Genomic DNA, 20,947 nt, shown 5'->3' with positions numbered 1-20,947 from the left:
GTGGTTTCCCGTTTCCTCCTTGGTTTTACAATGACTGCAGCTAAGAGAACCTCGGGGTCTGGCATCACTACAGCCTCTCTGCTCATCAGTGCTGGCTTCCTCACCAGCCCGTCCGGATGCCGGGTGCCAGAGCTGCCTCCTCGCCAGCCCGTCCCCTGCTGCAGCCCTCCTGACTCCTCAGGCTCTCCAGCCCCTTGTCCGCGCTGAGACTTCTCTCCCCACGATGACTATTTAGCTTTGGGAAGCAGGTGAGATGCAAGCAGTATCAAAGCCACTGGATATAAGAAGCTGTACCAAGTTGGTGATTCTGGGATTATGAAGGTTTATCAGTGGCAATATAACCAAATGTTGACCTAGGATTTAAGAGGACATATGTGCTATAGGTTACCTCTCAAAGGGCCTACGCCCCTCTCCGTCTTCCTTCCACACCCAGTATTGCTCACGAGTATTCAAGGCATGAGTCAGAGCCCGTAATATCTCAGAATGGCTTAAAAGCCATTAAGTTTAAAAAGCAATAAAAATTCAGTTGGGAAGAAGGATGAGCATAAAGGATGCTTTTGCCCCCTACTGGTGTTGGGGCTTTACTGGGAGCTGCCAGCCCCCAAAATGCACACAAGATTTCAGGAGTCAGCCTTGAGACAGGTGCTTGGGAAGCCGGCGGCACCTCAGGTGCTTGGCAGAGGGAGCCCCTTCGCCATGCTCAGGCATCCCACCTCCTCCCACATTTGCCCAGCGTTAGCTGGCCTCTCCTCCTGCCCTTTCTCACCCATCTCCTCCCCTCCTGTCCCTGGCCTGTCCCCTATATGTTATTCCTACAGCTTTTGCTCCCCTTTCTCCCACCTTCCCAGCCACCTTCGGTGCTCTCCAACCCCTCTTGTCCATTTCTCCCCCTCACTTCCCACCTGCCTCCTTCCTCCCCGCAGCCCTTTGTCTCCCTCCTCTCCGCTGCCCCCCCTTTCCTCCCGTGCCCCCCGCTGACACCTCACAGGCCCCTTCGGCCCCACGTCCCGTGCCAGCCTCCCGCGCCCTTCGCCCCGTGCCCCCCACTTCTCCTTGCTGCCCTTGGCCGAGCCCCCTGCTGGGGCCGGGGCTCCGCTCGGGGCAGGGGGCCGCGTTGGGGTTAGGGTCACCTCGCACCCACGGCACCGGAGCCCCCCTCGCCCCTCGGCAGCCAGAGGAGGGGAGAGCCCCGCGCCAGGCGCCCCGGGGCTCGGGGAGATGGCGGCGGGCCTCAGGCTGCCCTCACGGGGCTCGCCCGCGTCCCCTCCCCGCATCTTTGTTCTCCCGCAGCCGCCCTGCCCTCCCCGGCTGCCGCACGACGCCGGCCCCCGCCTCGGCGGCCCCGCTCGTCCCCGTTCCCCCGGGGCCCAGCGGCTCGGGCGCGGCCGTGCCCTTTCCCGCCCCCCCCTTCCCTCCCTCCCTGCCGGCCGCCCCCGCGCTGCCCCGGGCCGTGCAGCTCCGCGGGGGCCGCCCCGGGGCCGCCCGGTGACATCTGCCGCGGCGGTAGGGGGGGAAGAAGGGGCCGCCCCCCCCCCCCCCCCCGCGCCCGGCCCGGGCTGAGGCCCCGGCGGCAGGTAGCGGCGTCGCCATGGCAACCGGCGGGGCCGTGCTGCCGGCGGTAATCCGCTCCCCCGGGCCGGGCCGGGCCGGGCCGGGTCCGGCCGGGCGGCTCCTCGCGGCGGGGAGGCACCGGCTGGCGGGGGCGGCCACCGGCGGGGACCCCCGCGGCCCGGCCTCGGCCCGGCAGGCACCGAGCGGCCGTGGGGCACGGCCCCGGGGCGGTTTCCCAGGCCGCAGGCGGCCCCAGGTCCCGGTGGGCAGCGGCCACCCCGAGCGCCCCCGGCCGCCGTTCCCTGCTCCCAGCCGCCCGCTGGGCCTCTGCAGGCCCCTGCAGCCATTTCTTGGCTGCCTGGGGTGTGAAAGCGGTCACGGCCGGGGCTCTGCGGCTGAGCCCAGCGGTGAGGGGCACGCTTCACCCTCCGCAGGGCGGCGGGACCCCCGCGCTGACCTCTGCACCGGCCCCCAAATGCTGCTGCCTCCCTGTGCAATGCGAGACCTAAACGTGCGAGGAGCGGCCTCGTGCAAGGGCTGCCCGTCCCCACAAGCCTCTGTGCCCCAGTCCCCTCTCCTGGCTCTGCCGCTCTGATTTGAGAGAAGCTGGGAGGATTCCACCCGAACACCCAGGGACCTGGCTCTCCGCAGCCTGCACGCCTGGTGGGGTCACTGCTGGAGGATGCGGCACAGGCCCAGGAGGAGTTCGGGAGCCTGGGGTCCCGGGGCTGTGCTCCGGCAGGGGCAATGTCTGCTTCCTCCAGCGGGGCCAGCAGCTTTCCTGGGCGCAGCAAGCTCTGCCCTGCACCGCTCTGCAGGAAAGCGGCTGTTTTCAGATGGGGGGTCACGCGAGGGCCGTGGGGCAGGGGTGCTGGAAAAGGAGCGGGCCAGGAGGGAGTGCCGGCTGCTTCCCCATCTGCTGCGCTCAACGGCAGATAAAACGCTCCCCTGGCCTTTACGCAAGGGGCTGATAGCAGCCGAATTCAGCTTCCTGCGAGCAAAAAGCCACTTCCTGCCGGCAGAGCCCTGCTGATTATGGCTGCACGCTGCATGCTGTCCGAGGAGCAGACCCTCAGCCCTCCCCTGTCCTTGCACATCCCACATGAAAGTGCTTGTCTCTGTCTCAACCACAGCATCTCCCCCCGGCTCAGTACAGCCTCTCTCAGCACGTTAAACTCTTACTTCCCATGGCTACCTGGAAGGGCCCCTGTCACGCTCATCCCCGGGATACCCGAATGGGAGCTTTGGGGCTGGTTGCATTGAGCGGCCCCTCAAGGTCACCTCCCTTGCAGGCGGGGAAGAGGCAGCGCCGTCCCCTCTGCCTGCAGTGCTGCAGGGCAGGAGCAGGGCTCCCCATCCCGTGCCCCCATGGTGCACAGCTGAGGGTTCACGCCTGGCAGTGCCATCTCTGCAGCAGTCAGCAATCCCTGCTCTTCCTCAGTGCCCGTGGTGGTTCCCTCTGCTACGTGCACAGAGGCGCTGCCAGGTTGCTGCTTTGAGATTCACAACCTTCGTGTCGTGCCTTTCTAATTTCCTGTAAGTTGTGCTTTGTTCTAAGGAAATTTTTGTTCTTCAGAAAAAATGATCAGCTGTGACCAGGAGCGGACATGCACAGGAAACAGCAGTGGGTACCTACAGAGGGACAGAAACTGCAATATACAGCAAGGAGCGAAATTCTGTCGCACTGTCAGAAAAATTCCTGTCGGTGCTTCAGTGACTCGCACCTTGCATCCATCCACCTCACCAGACCGCAGCCTCCTGCCTGCCTCCGGCACCTGGCGCTGCGGGTACCGTGAGGCAGACGGAGCCGGCATGCGAGGAGCACGAGCCCACCTCTACAATTACTCCTTCTGCACAGGCTTGGGTACCGAGACAGACGCTTTATTTCAATATGGACTCTTACAACTTTTGATCAAGAAACTGTTCTTGGTACTTCTCATCTCTGGGAAGTCAGTCCTTGATTGGCTTCTATATTTAGACTTCTCCAGGGCTTTAGGAAGTTCACTCCTCATGGTATTTAGGTGTAGGATGAAAGCAGCTTTTGCGGGGGATATGTTAAACCACAGCAGGCTCCCTCTGCTAATGCTGCGAGGAGAAAGAAGAGCTTGATTCCTAGAACTTCCCTCTTCCTCTTGTCCCTCTTACCACGGGCACAGTGCATGCCTTAGGAACAGGCCCTGGGGAAATGCTAGACTGAGGACAATATCAACTGTATGGCTAATGATAAAAAGAACCCATCAGAATAACATGGGAAATGCTTTAACTTACAGATTTTGCTCCTTTTTCTCCAGAGGTATTTTTCTGGGAATTTTTTCTGAACATATCTGGTTGGAAAATTGGGAAAAAATGGTAGCTAAAATGCTGATGACGTTTCTCTGTGCTAAACATTTATACATAATTTTGCACAAGCTACCAGGCAAATGTGAAGCCCAATCCAGCTGTTATAGCTACAGTCCTCCTCACTGCAGTAAAACCTGCCCTGGCTCTGCTGATCAACTGATCTTCACCACGGCCCAGGAGAGGTAATTTCTCCAGGGGGAACCAAGGCAGGCAGAAGAAGTAATTTCCCCAGGGCTACCCGCTGACTCTGGCCGGGGGCCGGTGGAGCAGCATACCCGAGTCCCCGACTGCCAGCCTCGTGCTCGGTGCATTCGCATTGTTTCTCTAGCCGGCACGGTACACAATACTTTTTTTCCAAGGTAAATACTTCCTTGTGAGGGGGAGCCAGGCGCATTATTTTTAGACGGCAAACAAAGCTGAGGTGTATGTCTTTCACCGGGAACAGGCGCCTCTTACAAGCGAGCTGCTCTTTCAGCAGCCACAGCTGAGGCGTCTCCATGAGCCCAGGCCTTTGCTCTGACCTCAGCTTATTTCTCTGCCGGCTCCCAGGGCTCTGAATGAAAACACGGCAGCCTGGGAGGGGCGAGCCTGGAAATGGCAGCCCTGCCTCCGGCTGCGGGGAGGGCCCAGGTGGGCTACGGGGGGCTGCGGGTGGTGGGGTGGGCACCGATGCCCCGTGCCGATGGGGCACAGGGGCGACGGGCGCAGCAGCCGCGGCGGGCAGAGGCTTGGTTGCGTGCCTGCCATGCCCTGCAGGCAGAGGACATTTTGCACGGTGCAGGAGAGCAGAGCTGCCTCCCCGCGAGCACCGGCCGCCCGCCGCGGGGAAGCCACAGGAGCAGCTGCGCCGGGAGGTGAGTGCACGCTGCCGGGCGAACGTGACCCCCGTGGCCGGGCACAGCCGGGAGCCAGCGCTGCCCGCCGTGGGCAAGCCGGCCGCGTCAAAGGGAACAAACCGCTGGGTGCACCGGGGCAGGCCGAGCTGCGTCAGGGCTGACAGTTTGGGGTGGAAACACCGGTGCGGCCTCGTGAGCACAGCGCCTGACTGCAGAGAGCTCTGGCCTGCCCGGGGAATCGCCCCGGCTGCAGCCTCCGGACTGCGCCGCGCTGCTCCGCTGAGCCGGGGAGGTGTGGCAGGGTGGCTCGCTAGCAGGCAGGTGTCACGGGCATTGTCATCTGGTGGCTGCTGCCGTGCTGCAGTATTTCTTGTTATTTTGAACAATTAGGTAGAGCTAAAATGCAAGCTTGTTGTTGTTTATTTTTTTAATAAATCTGTAAAGACGGGGAGCAATTTCTTAATGGCATTTGGATCTTTTTAGGTGAGATGGAGGGGCATGCCGGGGGGTGGCAAGAAATTGAATTTATAATTAAAAGAGCATTTATATTAAATAGCATTCTAAAGCAAGTCTGCAGCTATATGTTGAAAATTATATATCGAATATTGGAATAATATTGAAAATATATAGCTGCAACACAAACTCAGTACGTGTTTAGAGGTGGTTCTTCCCTACAGTAACTTATCACGGTAAACAATCTTCCCAGCTCTGAGGCAGGAATCTAATAAAGATCACTACCAAAGCAAAATCTTTCAAGCCGGAGGAGGAGACGCCGCTGTACCAAGTGACGAGGTCACCCTTCGCCGCAAGGTTACCCCTCATTCTGCCTGGGAACAGACCCAGCAGCGTCAGGGCAGCCGTGCAACATCATCGAACCTACCGTGAGGACACAGTGATGTCAAAATGAAACTAAGTAGGAGGAGGCAGAGTGCAGCAGCAGCAGCTCAGCTCGTTAGGGGCAAGCAAAATTATGTAAAATAAGTTACAAATGATGCTCCAGTGAATCAAGGTCAGGCGGGCCGAGGCTGAGCCCCAAACGCATGGCATCCTGGTGTCAGCTCATTGTTCCCCGGCAATGCAGAGGATGTGGGCCAGAGTCAGAGACTCCCGCAGGCACTGCAAGATGTGCCTCTAGGAAAGCGCTGACAACTCAGCAGCCCTTCGAGGGGGCTCAAGCTCCCTCCCAGAACCGAGCCTCTGTGCCAGGTAAGGGCACCGAGGACATGAGATGCACTGTGCTGCTGCGCCTTTTTCCTGCCTTTACCCCAAAAGCTGATGGTGCTGAGCCATAAGGGTTATGCTGGACTCCACCACCCCCTTCCCTGACACCTGAACCAAGCAAAACACATGGCACCTACCCTTGGTGACAGCAGGCTCCTACCGCAGTCAGTGTTTATTTACTCTGAGCTGCATACACGGACCCGAAAGGGTGGGGGGGGTCCCACACAGGGAGCTGGGGAGGGGGCAGAATTTGACTGAATTTTGCTAGGTCTGTCAGGTAACCCTGCTCTGAATTCTGGCTCGTTTCCACTGTAACCACGCAGGGTGGGCCCCAACTCTTCCAAAATCTGATCTGTAAATCACCCCCAGGGATTCCCGATTAACCTGGGCCAGCCAAATGGATTTTTTTGGAGCTCTCAACTGCAACTACGTGTGGGGGGATCAGAAATGAGACGTGCTGTTTAACACTGACGGCGCCATCATGGCAATCCGTCCACAGGGCCCCCTCTCCCAGGGCTGACACCGCCCAGCAGCATCCCACCACGGCTGGTCCAGCAGCCTCATTGCTGCAGGCTGGGCACATCGGCAAAGCCACGCTGCCTCGCCGCTGGCTTCCCTTGCCTTTCTGTGAGCCTGTGTCTTGAAACAGGGATGCTGCAGTGAGCAGAAGAAAGGGAGGGCAAACCAAACGGGGCAGGGAAGACAGACAATTAATATAACCTGCCCTCTGCATGAGGAATAAATTGGCAGCTGACAGGTTATAATCTGTGCAAGCAGGATCTTCACAGGAGAGGTGAAGGCTCCATTGGGGGCCAATTGGATGGTTAATTAGGAGGACAAAGCAGAGGATTTGTGAAAATGTTTATGAAACAGTTCTTTGCAAGGAAGCCTCTGAGAAATGCTCACCAGAGAGGAGTCGCTTTTGGTTAGGAGGAGGAAACACGAGGGTGAAATAGCAGAACCAAGCACCGAGACAGAAAATAGCAATGCAAATGTCCCTAGGAGGGCTGGGGGATTCCCAAGTGCAGTGCGGAGGAGTTCAGGGAAGGACCCTGTGACATCTAATTTTTCTAGAAATACATGGGCCGTGTCCTCCCTCCTCCCCGCCCGGTCCCCACCCTGCCACCAAAAAGCAGGGGCAGCGCGGAGCTGCTCCCGGGGTAGCTGGCAGGCAGCCCCTGCAGGCGGCCAATGGGCGATGTGTTCGCCTTGCAGAGACAGGGCACGGGGAAAGCAATTAAACCGAAGCTTTGATTAGGACTCACAGCTGACTGCTCGTGTTAGAAATGCCCGAGCTTCTCTAAGCGTCGGGGCTGTGGCTGGAGCGGGCCGGACCCCCCCGTCCCCTCCTCGGCACGTTGCTGCTGCAGCAGGAGTGTGACTGATGCTCTCTGTCCCACACAGCTCTGAGAGCTCAGAGGTAGGAACCAGTTGCTAAGAGACAGGACCGTACTTCCCAGCCCACATCCAGACCTTTGTCACCAGCTCAAGGGCTTGTGCTGGATCACAAGGCCCGAGGCAGGTGAGCGAGGGCAGGCAGGCCTCCTCCCCGCCGCCACAGCCCCATGGGCCCGGGGTACCTGGAGTACCCGGCACCCGAACTGGCAGTGGGAACAACGACCCGAAAGCATCGCCCAGGGAGGAGCTGCCCCGTCTGGGTGCTGCCACCGGGCCCCTGGAGCACCCAGGCCACCATGGCACCAGCGCAGGTAGCGCTTTCAGCACCGACACCCAGAAGGGTTCGGATGCCTCAGCAGCGCAGATGCATGGATGACCCAGGGTCTGCTCTTAGATCCCTCGCTCAAATGCAAGCCAAGCCAGGAGTCCCGAGGCCCTGCCCTGCCTTCCCCAGAGCAATCCCTCCCTCTTGGCGAGGAACGGGTCCATCTGAGATGCTAGCATTGCTTCTGCCTGTGCATTAGAAGAGAAAACGTGTCCTTCCAGGCCGTCAAGCCAAAACAGAACAAGGGCAGAGAGAAAACGTTTACACAGCATCCCGGTTTCCCAGTTGTCTTCCTGTGAAAGGCCCAGTACCGCTCTGGCAAGACATAACCAGCCTCCTACTTTCAATGGCTGCTGGCTTAATCTCAGACACATGGGAAAGAAACCATTACTCCAAACCTCTGCTATTACTGCCTGCTCCCATATACATGCACGTCCATTCTGCAGCTATTTCTTCTCAAATAAATTGCTACTCTTTGGCACCAGCCATAAAAGTGGAAGTCAGCAGCATTCCAACAAAGACAATGATTTTGGCCAACAGGTACCTCCTAGCTACAATCAGCTAATTAGATGAGACACCAAAACTCGGTGGTGACTTTGGCCCATCTTGATGCAGTTCTTCAGAGGTGGGCACAGCTAACATGAGATCAGGGGAAAGTAAATACTAATTTGCACTAAGGGAAGAGGAAAGAATATGTATTCCTTTGTCCCAGGAACACGGACAAGGTTTTGTGAAGCCAGAGCATCAACATGTGCTGGCTGGCTGGACACTCCATTGATGCCCCATGCCTCTTTGTGGTTTCCCTGCCAATTTATTTTGTCCATAAAGTTCATACGCTGCTCATATCAGTCCTAATTTAATAGCAAAAACAAAACTGAGGGAACGATATTATCTGAGAATTTTGCTGAGAATGGTTTGGACAAACATTCTTGAGAAAGTTCTCAGTGAAACCAGTGCAACAACCTCTTCTGGGCTTTGCTGCCATCCTTAGTCAGCAACTGAATTCCCCTGCCTGCTCAGAATAAGAGTAAGTCCCTTTGAGTCACGGCCCTTGGAGGAGAGGTGAGAGCACAGCCTACATTTGCTCTTATCATCAGTCCTCTCAGCTCCTCGTTAATGCAGGGCCCTGAGTGCTTGGACCCCTCTTCCTCTGCAAAGACCGGGCATAATCTGAAGAGCCCCAAGAGCAGTGTCTCACCGGACCGGGCTTTCCTTCCTTTGCATTTTAGCATTATTTTAAGAAGGCGTTACAGAAGCTCTGTTTCATTTGCTTCTTTTTTTTTCTTTTTTTTCTTTTTTTTTTCCCTTCTTCAAAGCAACGCCCAACAAGAAACACAAATCTTAAAGCAGTTGCAGGGGGAGATAACTTTCGGGTGATACGAGTGCTTCATCAAGGAAATACTCTCAGATCCTCTTGGATCTCGATTCCTCTCAGATCGGCAATGCCAGCAATGTTTCTGGAATCACGTAAGATGTACAGCATAAACAGTGGATAGAGACGACTGTTTTGGAAACTGTTTATCCGGGCATGCGTAAGGGGGCTGGGACCGGGAGAAGGGGTGGGATGGGGAACCTTTGGACGGGTTATCGCTAGCGTGACTCTGACCACCAGCAGTCTTCAGAAGCAAAAACTGCTGTTGATGTTGTGCAAACTCAGAGCTGAATCTGGAACTGGTATTAAGGTAGGAGATCTCTGTGTTTGGTTGGATGGGACCATGCATCCAGCCAGCATTGTGCCAGTCTCGTAAGTGCACATTTGAATGTAAACCTGCCACCAGTTCAGCTCCTTGGAAAAGCCAGTGCTGCCCTGCATGCTCAGGGGTAGGCTATTTCAGAGCAGGTGAAGGCTCTGTATACTCTAAGTAAGGCTCGTGCTAAAGAAGTAATAGACAATTTCTCAGATAATACCCTCAGGCCCATTTGCCTTGTCTAAGGCTCTTCTGAACAGTCTTGATTTATTTTTTTTTATCACGTGAAGTCCACAGAAAGTCTAAGTGGTTATTCACAATAGTGAAAACCTTCTGTTGACTAATGTTCTTAGAGGTTATAGATGTGCAGCTTTTTGGGGCACTGAATATGGGCATTGAAGTGCACTTGTACCAGGAAAAATGTAGCCTCTATTAACTGTTGGAGCAGCATCTTTCCGACATGCCCAGCTTCTCAACTCAAGCTTTCTGCCACTGTGCTGTGCTGTCCCACGGCCTAGCATCACGGCTTTCACATGCTTCAGCATCACAACGCTCTCTGTCTCTGGGAACTAAAATACATTTAGGGATACGCTGTACTGTGAGATTTATCCGTGTCCCATGTGATGTCTTTCCTGCTGTCGGTGAAAGGCCTGCATCCATTTTGCTTTTTGGTCTCATTCTGTTCTCTGTAGCGCTCCTCCCCGCCGCAGTACCCCTCCTTGGATGAATTTCACCAGGCACAATCGTGAAATGATTTCAAACATTCGGTTCCGGGGGAGCCAGCCTAGGTGCACTGCACTGCTACAACAATAGCAGCCCACCCTCACAAATGTCATCAGCCTTTTATTAATGCCTAAAAGAACTCCAGAACCTCATGCCAGCTCTGCAGGGGACAGAGAGTGAGCAGGAAAGCAAAATCAAACGTAGGCAGTGCTGCAGAGCCTACCCAATCCCCGAGCCTTTGCACAATACCCAAAGGGTCAGCCCAGCGCGAGGCTTTCCCGTACCTCACCCCGCAGTCCGATTGGACTCAGTCCTCCAGCCTGCGTCGCGGGCTGCCAGAATGAATCCATCCTGCGAGGCTGGCCACCGCTCCGGAGTTGTGACAAGTGCACACCATGCACGGCGAGGTACGGCATTGATTTAGAGAGTGTGCGTAACCACTCCCGCAGCTCACGCCCGGCCCCAGCACACCCTGCCGCGCCGGGAAAGGCACCCGCAGCCCGGCTGTCACCAAAGGGCCACCCGCGCCCCTGCGCTGCTCCCCTGCCTCACTGTGCTTCTGTACAAGACTGTCTAAGTGATGCTAAATGCTTAGGACAGGAGGGACACGAGATTTTAACGAACTGCATCTTAGCACCTTGTCACGACCGAATTCTCCCACAGTTCTTAGCAAAGCCGGGGCTAAGGGGGAGCGCTGCCCAGGGAACGCGGGGCTCGGCCCAGCAGGCGGATAACGAGGTGGTTTGCACCTTAGTGCACGCCATCCACGTGAGGGAACGGCAGCCTTGGGCACTTTGGGATATCCATTGTTTGTGCTGCAGCAGCACACAAAGATACCCTCCTCCTCAGCACAGCCTAAACGCCGATTTGTCCAAGCGCCTGGCCTGCGGGATGCAGCACCCGGCCGGAGCGTGAACCGGGCTGTTGGACAACAACGCCCTACGCTGCCAAACCCCGTGTGTAGCTGTGGAGGGTTTTTTTTAATTGTATGTGTTAAATGTCCAGCATCTTTGGGACGTTCATCTGGGAAAAAGAAATCCGAACAGTCTCTGTGCCAGACATCCGTCCGCACTGCTGTTCCTATTCCCAGTGCATTCTTTGAGAAGACCACCATCTGCTCTGACCACCACCTAAGGCAGATGCCCCCTTCTCAGTGCACAGTCACAGCTCTCAAGCCACCCAAATCTGATTAGGCCTGTTCTGATGAGAGGCCTGGAGGAGGGCAAGGGAAAGTTACTCGGGAGAGAAAATAATAACCCCATGTTAATTATGTTTTCGCTACAGATGCGCAGAAAATATACAAGCCAGCTCAGGATGCATAAGCCAAAAGGGACGGCTCTACCAGGTCACTGCGGGGGTTACTATGATGATTTTTGCTTTTTTTTTTTTTTTTTTTTTTTTTCAGAGGAGGAGTGGCCCCAGCCCTATCAGGGGCAGGAAAGATCTTATCCCCACTGCTGCCCTCTACGCGCTCTTTAGCACCTCTCCTCTAGCTCTCGCTCCGGTACCTCGGATTTCCTGTAGCAACCTGCAGATGCAGCACAACGGCGCCCAAGCCCCCCCGCCCCCGGCGCTGCCCCCCGGCCGCGTGTATTTCTGCCTGTCCCTGCGGCCCGGGACGGTCCCGAGCACGCCAGCGCCCCGGCAGATGTGCTGGGAGGAGGACGGGGGGACAGGACGAGGGGTATCGGGTTGCTGAGGAGCACGGCCAGGAGAAAGCAACCGAAACGCCAGTCCGGGACCATTTGGGAGAAGCAGCAGAACAGGCACGAAACCAGAATACACACTTTACTGTCAAGCCAAAAGCTCGTATTGGCGTCGTGAATTATTTGACTGCATGCGCGAGAGAAATGAAATACACCCACAAAACCAGCCCAAAGCACCAAAGACCAGGAGAGCACTGACTTATCAGGAGCTGAAGAAAATCCCCGTCAAGTTACCTCTACATTTGAGAGCCACTTCAGGCAAAGCCAAAACCCAGCACACGCATCGGGCTGAACCCGGCCATGGGATTCCCGGGGGGGGGGGGGGGGGCGAGGTGGGGCTGGGGGGGCCCGGGAGCCTGGGGGAGAGGCGGCCACAACTTCTACAGACCTGGCACCGGAGGATTTCGGGGAGAGCGATGACAGCTCTTTCCTACAGCCAGCGGCTCTTTGCAGCGCTGCCAGCCCTAACTTCGGGCAGGTACTGCAGTCCCTGGGAAATAAGCGGTATTGCCCCTTGGAAAAGGCAGCCGTCCCCTGAGGGCATGCCTGCTTTTTGTTCGTTGGCTTACGGGAGCCTGGGTGTATCTCCTATCTGTAGCCTGCAGGGACTCTGCCAGGGAAGATGTGGGGGCCTAGGCACGCTCCTCGCTGAAACTTCATCTGTGCAGAAGCCCTTTGGGAATACGCGGGCTTGCGCCGGCCTCGTTGAGCTCCTGACCCTCGGGAGTCCGCCACGGACAAAGGGGAGGGGGTGTCTCGCTGGCGGCGGGGTCGAGGGAGTCTGGCGTGGCCTCTCTGGGGTACCATGACTCTGCAGCATTTGGAAGATCTGGGATAGAGTCGCCGGCTAGATGGAGAGGACCTGGGGGAAGCGCAGGATCTGTGCAAGGGGGCTCGGCTCCTAATCCGCCCTCGGCAGGGGCTGTTTGGGAGCGGAGGGGAAGCGGTAGAGGAGGGCTGCAGAGATGTCTCAAAAAAAAATTGCCAAGAATTTTTTTGGGGCATGGAATGGGGGAGGGGGGCTGCAAGGGGAGAAAGAAAGGCGCCTCTGAGCACCACGAAGGGAAAAGGAGAAATAATGACCCTTCCCCCTCCCCCCAATAATAAGGCAGACCAGATGGGAGGTAAATAGTGCGTTTAGAAGCATTTGCCACAGATGGGCTGCCCTCAATGGAAGCATCCTCCAGCCACATCAATGCTGGAGTCTGTGTGCACAGAAAACACTGCACCCTTTAGAGCAGCGGCAGCAGCAGCAGCAGCAGCAGCGGGGAGAGGAGGGGAGGGACAGGAAAAAAAAAAAAAAAAAAAAAAACCCTCCCGGAGCCCTTCTGTGCCCGCTGGCCCGGAGCAATCCCCCCGGTTCCCCCCGGCGGGCGGCGGGGGGCAGCGGGGCCGGGGCGCACCCCAGCGCGCGGGGCCGGGGGCTGCGAAAGTTGCGCCTTTTCCTCCGCGCCGGGGAGCGAGCGGGGCGCGCTCGGGACGGGAACAATGGGGCGGCGGGGCAGCCCCGGGCGGCGGCGGGGCGGGAGGGACGGAGGGAGGGAGGGAGGGACGGAGGGAGGGAGGGGGGGGAGGCGGCCCGGTGCGCCCCGCGCCGCCGGCCCGGCGGGGCGCCGAACAATGAGGCTCCGGCGGGGGAGTTTCCCGGGACGGCGGCCGCGGGGGAGGGGGGGCAGCCCTAATCCGGGCTCTGCCGCCGCCCGCACCCCCCGGGGCACCGGCTGCCGCGGCCGCACGGGGCGGGCAGCGCCGCGGGACGGCGGGGCCGGGCGAGCCGCAGCGGGCCGGGCTCGCTCCGCTCCGCTCCGCACGGCTCGGCTCGGCTCGGCTCGGTGCGGCGGGGCGGGCGGGGCGCGGCGGCGGCAGCGGCGGGGCTGCCGGCGCCCCCTCCCCGCCGCTGCTCTGCCCTTGACTGCAAACCCGGCTCGGGCCGTGGGGCGGATGGGAAATGCGGGGCGAACGTGAGCGGACGGGGCGGGGGGGCGGCGGGGCCCGCACCGGGCGGCGGCGCTGCTCCCCCCCCCCCCCCCCCTCCCGCGGGGGCAGGTGCACGGGGGCACCGCCGCCCCCCCCCCCCCTCCCGCCCCCGTCCCCGCCGCCGCCCGCTCGGGGCTGCACCGGATGGGACGGGGGGGGCGGGGGCGGCGGAAGGTGCGAGGCTCCGGGCGGGCGCCTCTCGCCATCCGCATCCCGGGTGGGTCGGCTCGGGGCGGCGGCGGCTGTCCCGGTGCTGCCGCCCGGAGCCGCGGGGGGCTGCGGGAGCGGCCGGGCCCCGCGTCGCGCCCCGCATGGGGCATGCGCGCTCCCGGCGGCCGGCGGCGCGGCGGGGCTGGGCCGCCCGGTGCTGACGGGACGGGGCCGGTAGGGGAGCGGGCAGAGGGGCCCCGGGGTGCCCGCCCCCGCCCCGGTCCCCCCTCACCCCCCAACCCCCCGACCCGCCGCCCCCCCCCCACCTCCCGCCCGCACCCCCGGGGAGGACAGACAGACACGGACAGGCAGGCAGACACACAGACACAGAGCCCCCGGGGCACGGAGCGCACTAACCGTTCCCGTTTTCACCGGCACATAAACCACCACTTGACCCATCTTCGTCGCCTCCCTGGTGCCGTTTCCCAGGCGGAAGCCCTTGGACCGGACCCAGAACTGGAACTTGCCTTTCTCCCCCCCGCCGGAGCCGCCGCCGGAGCCGGATCCCCCCTGCAGCACCTCGGCGATGCGCTGGTACTTGCTCCGGGTCACCGTCTTGGTTTTGGCCGAGTCCCCGTAGGTGCGCAGGCACCAGTCCCGGAACTGCCGCCCCAGCTCGCTGTCCCCGGGGCGGCTCCCCCGCAGCAGCAGCGGCGGCTTCGGCATCGCCCGGCCGGCGGCGGCAGCGACAGCGGCGGCGGCGGCGGCGGCGGCGGCGGCGGCGGCGGCGGCGCCCGGCCCCGCGCCCTGTCCCGGCGCGGCGTGCGGCGGGGCTGGGGGAAGCCGAGGCGGCGCGGCGAGCCCGGCCGGCCCCGGCGCGGCGCGGCCCGGGACGGGGCTGGGGGGCGATGCCCGGGAGGGGCCGCGGCGGGGGGGGCGCCGGGGCTCGGACAGCGACCCGGGAGCCGGGCGGCGGGAGGCACCGGCGGCGCCAGCAGCAGCAGCAGCCGCTCCTGTCACAGGATCACAGGCGGCTCCGGCTCGTCCCCCTCCCTCCCTCCGCCCGCCCGCCCGCCCGTCCCTGCCTCCTCCGCCCCCTCCGGCCGCCTCCTCCTCTCAGCGGGATCCCACCTGTTAGAGCGGCCGCGCCGCCGCCGCCGCCGACGGGCCCCCTCCCCCGGACGGCCCGGCCCGGCCCGGACCCGCGGGGCCGCGCTCCCCCCTCCCCGGCCCGGCCCGGCCCGGCCACCGGCGGCCCCGCGCCCCCCCCGCTCCGCCCGCCCCGCGGCGCCGCGCTCCCCTCGCCCGGCCCGGCCCGGCCCCCGCGTTCCCCCCCGGCCCGGACCCGCGGGGCCGCGCCCCCCCCCCGCCCCGGGCCGCCCGCCCCGGGCCGCCCCCGGGCCGCTGCCCGCTGCCCCCCCCCCCCGGCTCTGCCCGGGCCGGCCGCGGCGGGACGCCGGGCCCAGGGGGCGCCCGGGGGCCGGGCCGGGCAGGGCGGGGGGGGGGGCGGCCGGGGCCGGCGGCGGGGGCGCTCGGGGGCCGGGCCGGGGGCGCGGGGCCAGGTGCCGGCCCCAGACAAAGGCCGGCCGGCTGCGGCGGCGCGGCGGGGCGCGGGCGCACGTGTGCGGCGGGGCCGCGGGCCGGGCGGGCCGGCGGAGGCGGGCACCTGCCGAGCGCCGCGGCCGCCGCAGAGCCGGGGAGGAGCCGCGGGGCAGCGGCAGCGGCAGGTCCGCCGCCCGCCGGAGCGGCCTGGCACGGCCGGCGGGGACCGCGCCGGGGCCGCCCCCGCGGCGCTAGTCCCGGGCCGGCGGCCTGCGGGGCTGGGGCGGGCACCGGGGGCAGGGGCTCCCCGCGGCGGCCGGGCCGGGGAGGGGAGAAGGCGGCACCCGCCCCGGGACAGCCCCCGCCGGCCCCGGACAGCCGTGCCCCTGTCAGCCCCGGGGCTGCAGACAAAGGCCGGTCCCCAGCCGGCCGGGGGAGCAGCCGGGGCTCCCGGTGCCGCTCCGCTCCGTGGCGGTGACCGGGGGAAGGCAGCCGCCCCCCGCCCCGCGCGCATCTGCTCCGGCAGCGGCGGGGCCTGGCCGGCTGCAGCCCGGTCCCCGCGGCCGCCTGGGGGTGCGGCGGGCCCGGGGCGCACGGAGCTGTCCCGCGGGGGCACCGGGCCCGGCCGCTGCGGGGGTGGGCTCCGTGGGGACCGTCCTTGACCTTCCGGGGGTCTCCGGTGGCGGCTGCGTGCCGCCAGCTCAGGGGGCACCGTGGGGACCGGATGGCCGGTCCCGGCTGTCCCCGGCAGCGACACACACACGTGCCGTGTTCCTGGTGGTACCACGCGTGTGCTCCGTGTCTGTCCATCGGTGCCACGCGTGTGCACCGGCCCTGCCCCGTGGTGGCACACGCCTGCTCTGTGTCATTTAGGAGCACGGTGGTGGTGCGCAGCGAGGGCTGCCTGCGGTGCCGGTGGAGGTAGGGCTGACCCGAGGAGGTAGAAGCCGCAGTCGGGAGCCTGTGGGAACCTGGAAGAGGAATGGGATGCTTCAGGGAGTGTTCTGGGGCCGGGGCTGGAGGTGAAGGGCGCAGCGGTGCTGGAGCTGGCAGGCATACCGCTGCCATGGTGCCGCACGCCTGGGGCTGGAGGCAGGGGCGAAAGCGAGGGCGCTTCACTGGCTGGCGGCTCTTCTCTTTGGCACCTTGCACCCTGTCGGCCACACTGCGCCCGTCCAGGTCTCCGAGGTGAGAACTAAATGCTGCAGGACCTGAGCAGTGGGCTAGCCATGCTGGAGGCGGTACGGTGAGCACCAGGTGATGTCTGTCACGCTGAAGCACTGAAATTAATTACTGAAATGCTCCATTATGGATCACGTCGACCCTTTCTACCTCATTAGACAGCTCTGGACAGCTCTCAAAAATTTCCCAGTTTCACCATCCAGGTTGCACTGAGCCCAGCATGACACTGATGGAAAGGGACTTGTGGAGCGCAGAGGGTCTGCCCTGTTCTGGTTTTTCTACCCAAAGGCACGTAACACAGGATGCCTAGAGGAACTTGCCAGTGCAGTGCAGTATTTTTGCTGACCACTAAAAATAAGATGGACATCCTTTCAAGCCTCAGTCAGCCATGGAAGCACAGCTTTCTCAGGGGACAGCTGCGAGGAGCAGTTGGGGGGGATGGAAATGGCAGAAAAGAGAAAAATATTCAGCATGGTTGGGACTTGATGGCCAGCTTTCTCGCAAAGACTTTGCCGAGGCTCAGCTCAGCCTGCTCCTGCACGCGGGCGTGCTGCCTGCGGGTGCCCAGCAGTGACCAGCTGAGCGGCAGTGGGGTGGCAGCGGGGTGGGTGAGCTTTCTGAGAACTCTGCAAATAGCCCTGTGGGAAGGGGGGGTCGCTGCCTGTCCAGAGTGTCAGGGAAGCGCTCAGCACTAGTCCGGCTGCTTCACAGAAGATGCTGAGTGGGGAAAAGAGTAAGAGGAAGCCTCCCTTTTGCTACGAAAATGAGGAGTTGTTCTGACCAGCGGCAGTGCTGCCTTCCTCAGCGCGAGCAGACCTGAGTGAAGTAAATCAATGAATTTCCCACCTTGCAATTTAAACACTCGGGAGCCAAGGAAAGAGGGAACATCCTCACACGGCACTGCAGGTGGGGACGAAAGTCTGATCTGCCTGAAGCCGAGGTAGGAACTTGCCTGCCCACGGGACCTGGATGTTTTCCCATGAACAGTACGGATTTGGGCTTTATCACTGCCAAATCATGGTGACCACCAAAAGTTCGCTCCATCACAGCGAAGCAGAGTAATAAGCATTATATTCCTCAGTGGTTACGGGACACCCCTCCCCAATAAGCACGGCACTTTGCAGAGGACGTTGGCTGTGCCCCGAGCAGCGAAGGACCCAGCAGGCATGGGACAAGCTGCGGGACTGCCGTGTGGGGAGAGAGGTGCAGGGAGCTGTGCGATGGCAGGAGCGAAGGGCAGGAAGGCTTGGAGGAGAGCCTTCAACAAGGGCTTGGAAGCGGAAAATGTGCCTTGGAGGCACTGGCCGTGGGAGGTAATTTCTAGCATGGGGAGAGCCGGAATAGAGGGGTGAGTCAAGAGGAGGAAGAACGGTGCTGTGAGGGCCACGGCACGGCTCACGGTTACTGGTTGTGCTCAGAAGTGAGGTGGTTGTTGCACCGGTGGTATTTGCATCTTAGAATGATGATGTTGTCACCCGCTCACCTGTGGCACAGCGGGGAAATGCTGGGACATCAGGAAATAAGGGTCAGGGCCTGGGTGTGCACGGGCTGCCCTCCCAGCCGGCAGCATGACCCCCTCCCAGCCAGCAGCGTGGCGTTTGTCTGGGACACATCCTTGGCGTGGGACGAGCCAGCCTGCTCCTGCCACATGGCAGCGTGGCCAGTGGAAGGGAAGCACTTCAATGGTCTTCCCTGGCAGTGGCTGTCCCCCCGCAGAAAATTGCTGGAAACTGCAGCATTTCCAATGAGTGGCCTTAATCTGGTGCGCAGCGCTTGCTGGGCTTGATTTCTGTGCTTCCTGGCATTCCAGCTGTGACGAGCTACATCCTGCTCACCTTTTCCTTTGGCTAGGTTCCTCTGCTATCTTCCATCTGTTTTGATTTGTTAGCAGTTGCAGTTAATTGTCTTGTCTGCTCTTTCATGTGACTACCCGAATCTCTCTGATCTTTCTGTTGAGAAGGTTTTGGGGCTCCACCTAGAAAGGGGGGGGGGGGGGGATCACTCTCCTGAGAGTAGGGACAGGAGTTTCCCCAGTTTGGCAAGGCAAGGCACGACAAGAAGAACTGCTAGCCTCTGCGTGAAGGTTTTGGGAAGACCCCTCACAGACGGGCTCAGTGTGCAGACCAGCATTTTAGGTCCCAATCCAGCACAGATTCAACAAGGGTTTAACTTGCACTGCATGGGTAATCTCATGACATGCCAGATTATAATGCATGAAATTGAGGCCACTCTTGTCCTTAAAAATAGAAAAAGAAAAAAAAAAAGTGCATTTGCTGGCACTGGCATTCAGGCTCTCAGCTCGGGATGACAGCGATGCCAGTTGTTCAGCACAGGGGATCTGCTGCAGGTTCCTTTGTAGACAAGCGTGAGATTACGCGAGGTCCATTGCTACTTACACCATACAAATAAAAGTTGTTCTTAGTAACTGCCAAGAAATACGATCTAGACATCACTTCTCTTTGTAACATTTTTTCATGGAGGGGTACTTATAATTACTGCTTGTAGTTATTCCCTCACCAGAAGGAGATACCTAAAAACAGGGAAATCAGGAATTAGTGATTATAATACCTCGGAAATACTTAATTAGAAACATTAAGGCAGGTTAGCTGAGGTGGGAGATGAACGAGGAAGGCTGCAATGCTGTTCTGTAGGATGGGAATGTATGGAGAAGGCAAAGGGTGGGTGCTCAGAGGTCTCTTCTCAAGGTACAAGAGTAAGGGATGATCAGCAGAATTATGAGTCACCCAGATGGATAAAACCAGATAATTTTTACCCATCTTACAGCTAACCCATGGAATTTATCACCACACAGAGTGTTTGTGTGTTCAAAGGGACCGGGTGCCTGTTTGGAGGAGAAACACGTGAAGGCACAGACTTAAGAAAAAGAAAGGGAGAGATAAACATTCGAGCTCTAGGGGATAAGTCTAAAGCCGATTGTCAGGAGTGAGAAGGACGCTGCCTTTGTGGATGTTCCGTTCCACAGTTTTTTTGCTGTAGCACTCGGGGCTTCCTTTGAAGTACCTGATGTTTATCAGGGTCAGGGACGGCACAGCAGCCTAGATGGACTGATTCAGCTCAGCAATATTCCCGTGTTTCCTGCAGCTGTCCCATCCAACAGCTACAGCGTGTGACCCCCTGCCGGGGCCCTCGCACCCAGCACCACTACGAGCACAAAGCGCCTTCGGCCGCGGCTCAGTGCCCACCGAGCTGGCCAGGTAGGAATGGTGATGTTTTGGAACAAATAATCACGGCAGGATTAGTTGTATTTTGAAACAAATGTCACAACATAGTTGTATCCTGGGCAACTGGGCAACTTCCTCCATGGGAGATGCAAAGCAAAAAGGCAGTGAGCTCCTTGCGGGGAATCGGCCTTCCCTCCTCCCGCAGGAGCCCGGCCCGTGCCTCAGTGCAGCAGGACGGTGCCGGAGCCGTTCTTGGCAGGATGGTGCTGGAGCCGTTCTCAGCTGGCTGGGAGCAGGGGCTGCCGGCTGCCTGCTCGGGGTGAGGTGGCACGGAGGGCACTTCCCAGCCCTCGCCCCAGGCACACTTACAGTGCTGTGGGAAGGGCACAACAGGAAAGTACCCTTCTCCTTGGGGCTCTTCTAAATGCGGTTTATCAGCTGAAAGACAAAAAAGCTGTGCAAAGTCACGCACAGCAAGTGCTCTGCAGACCTCAGAGACTTGCTGGGATGCGCGGTGCCAGCCGGTGCCTGAGTTGTCCTGGTGGTGTTGGTCAGCAGCTGGATTCGTTCTTGTACTGGGACCACATCAGTGGATGTGGCAGGGTCCTGAGCAGCAGAAAGTGGGCTGAGGAGGTAGTAACGATCACTTCTGCTAGAAGCTGGGAGTTCCTCCTTTGGAAAAGAAATAGCAGAGAAATGTGGAGGTACTTACTGGATCACTAAGGGTGAGTGTCTGGCTCTCTTAGCTTCAGCCATTTAAGCTCTGGCCAGCTGGTAGTGCCTGGTTGCCCAGACTCCCTTCACAATTGATGCGGAAAGGTGAGCGCCTTGAGGAGCGATTCATCCCAGATGCTCTAAATGTCTGTCGTGGAGCAAGATGAGTCGCTCTCCAGAGGTGCCTTACTCTTTCTACCTAACATAAAGGCAGCCTACATGTCTCACCTAGTCTCCATCTGACTTGCACCTGCCTGGATCTAGGTGAGGTAACTGTGATCCACCAACGGGATGCAGTCAAGAAAAAGGAGAACGATCCCAAGTTGTCCTGGGAGAGTCATTTCAGGAGAGAGATGGTGAAGTATAAAAGGCTCTCGTGAAACCCTGGACTGCTGTCTAGTTCTGGTTGGAG

At 60.2% G+C, this 20,947-nt stretch overlaps 1 protein-coding gene across 2 annotated transcripts in view; it reads right to left on the bottom strand.

Annotated features, from left to right (window-relative positions):
• Positions 1-14,641, bottom strand: part of NOL4L (nucleolar protein 4 like) — a 57,035-nt gene extending 42,394 nt beyond the window's left edge. Inside the window, exon 1 of one of the 2 annotated variants that reach the window (XM_035567041.2) lies at positions 14,333-14,641. In XM_035567041.2, the coding sequence (XP_035422934.1) occupies positions 14,333-14,641 (309 nt within the window). The remainder of the gene's footprint in view (positions 1-14,332) is intronic. The other variant, XM_050713955.1, reaches the window with a different exon arrangement.
• Positions 14,642-20,947: the final 6,306 nt, after the last annotated feature.

The sequence above is a fragment of the Cygnus atratus genome, chromosome 16 (assembly GCF_013377495.2).
Source record: "Cygnus atratus isolate AKBS03 ecotype Queensland, Australia chromosome 16, CAtr_DNAZoo_HiC_assembly, whole genome shotgun sequence".
In the NCBI taxonomy this organism is placed as follows: Eukaryota; Metazoa; Chordata; class Aves; order Anseriformes; family Anatidae; genus Cygnus; species Cygnus atratus.
The sequence above is the reverse complement of the archived record's forward strand: the minus strand, read 5'-3'. Positions and strand labels throughout refer to the sequence as shown.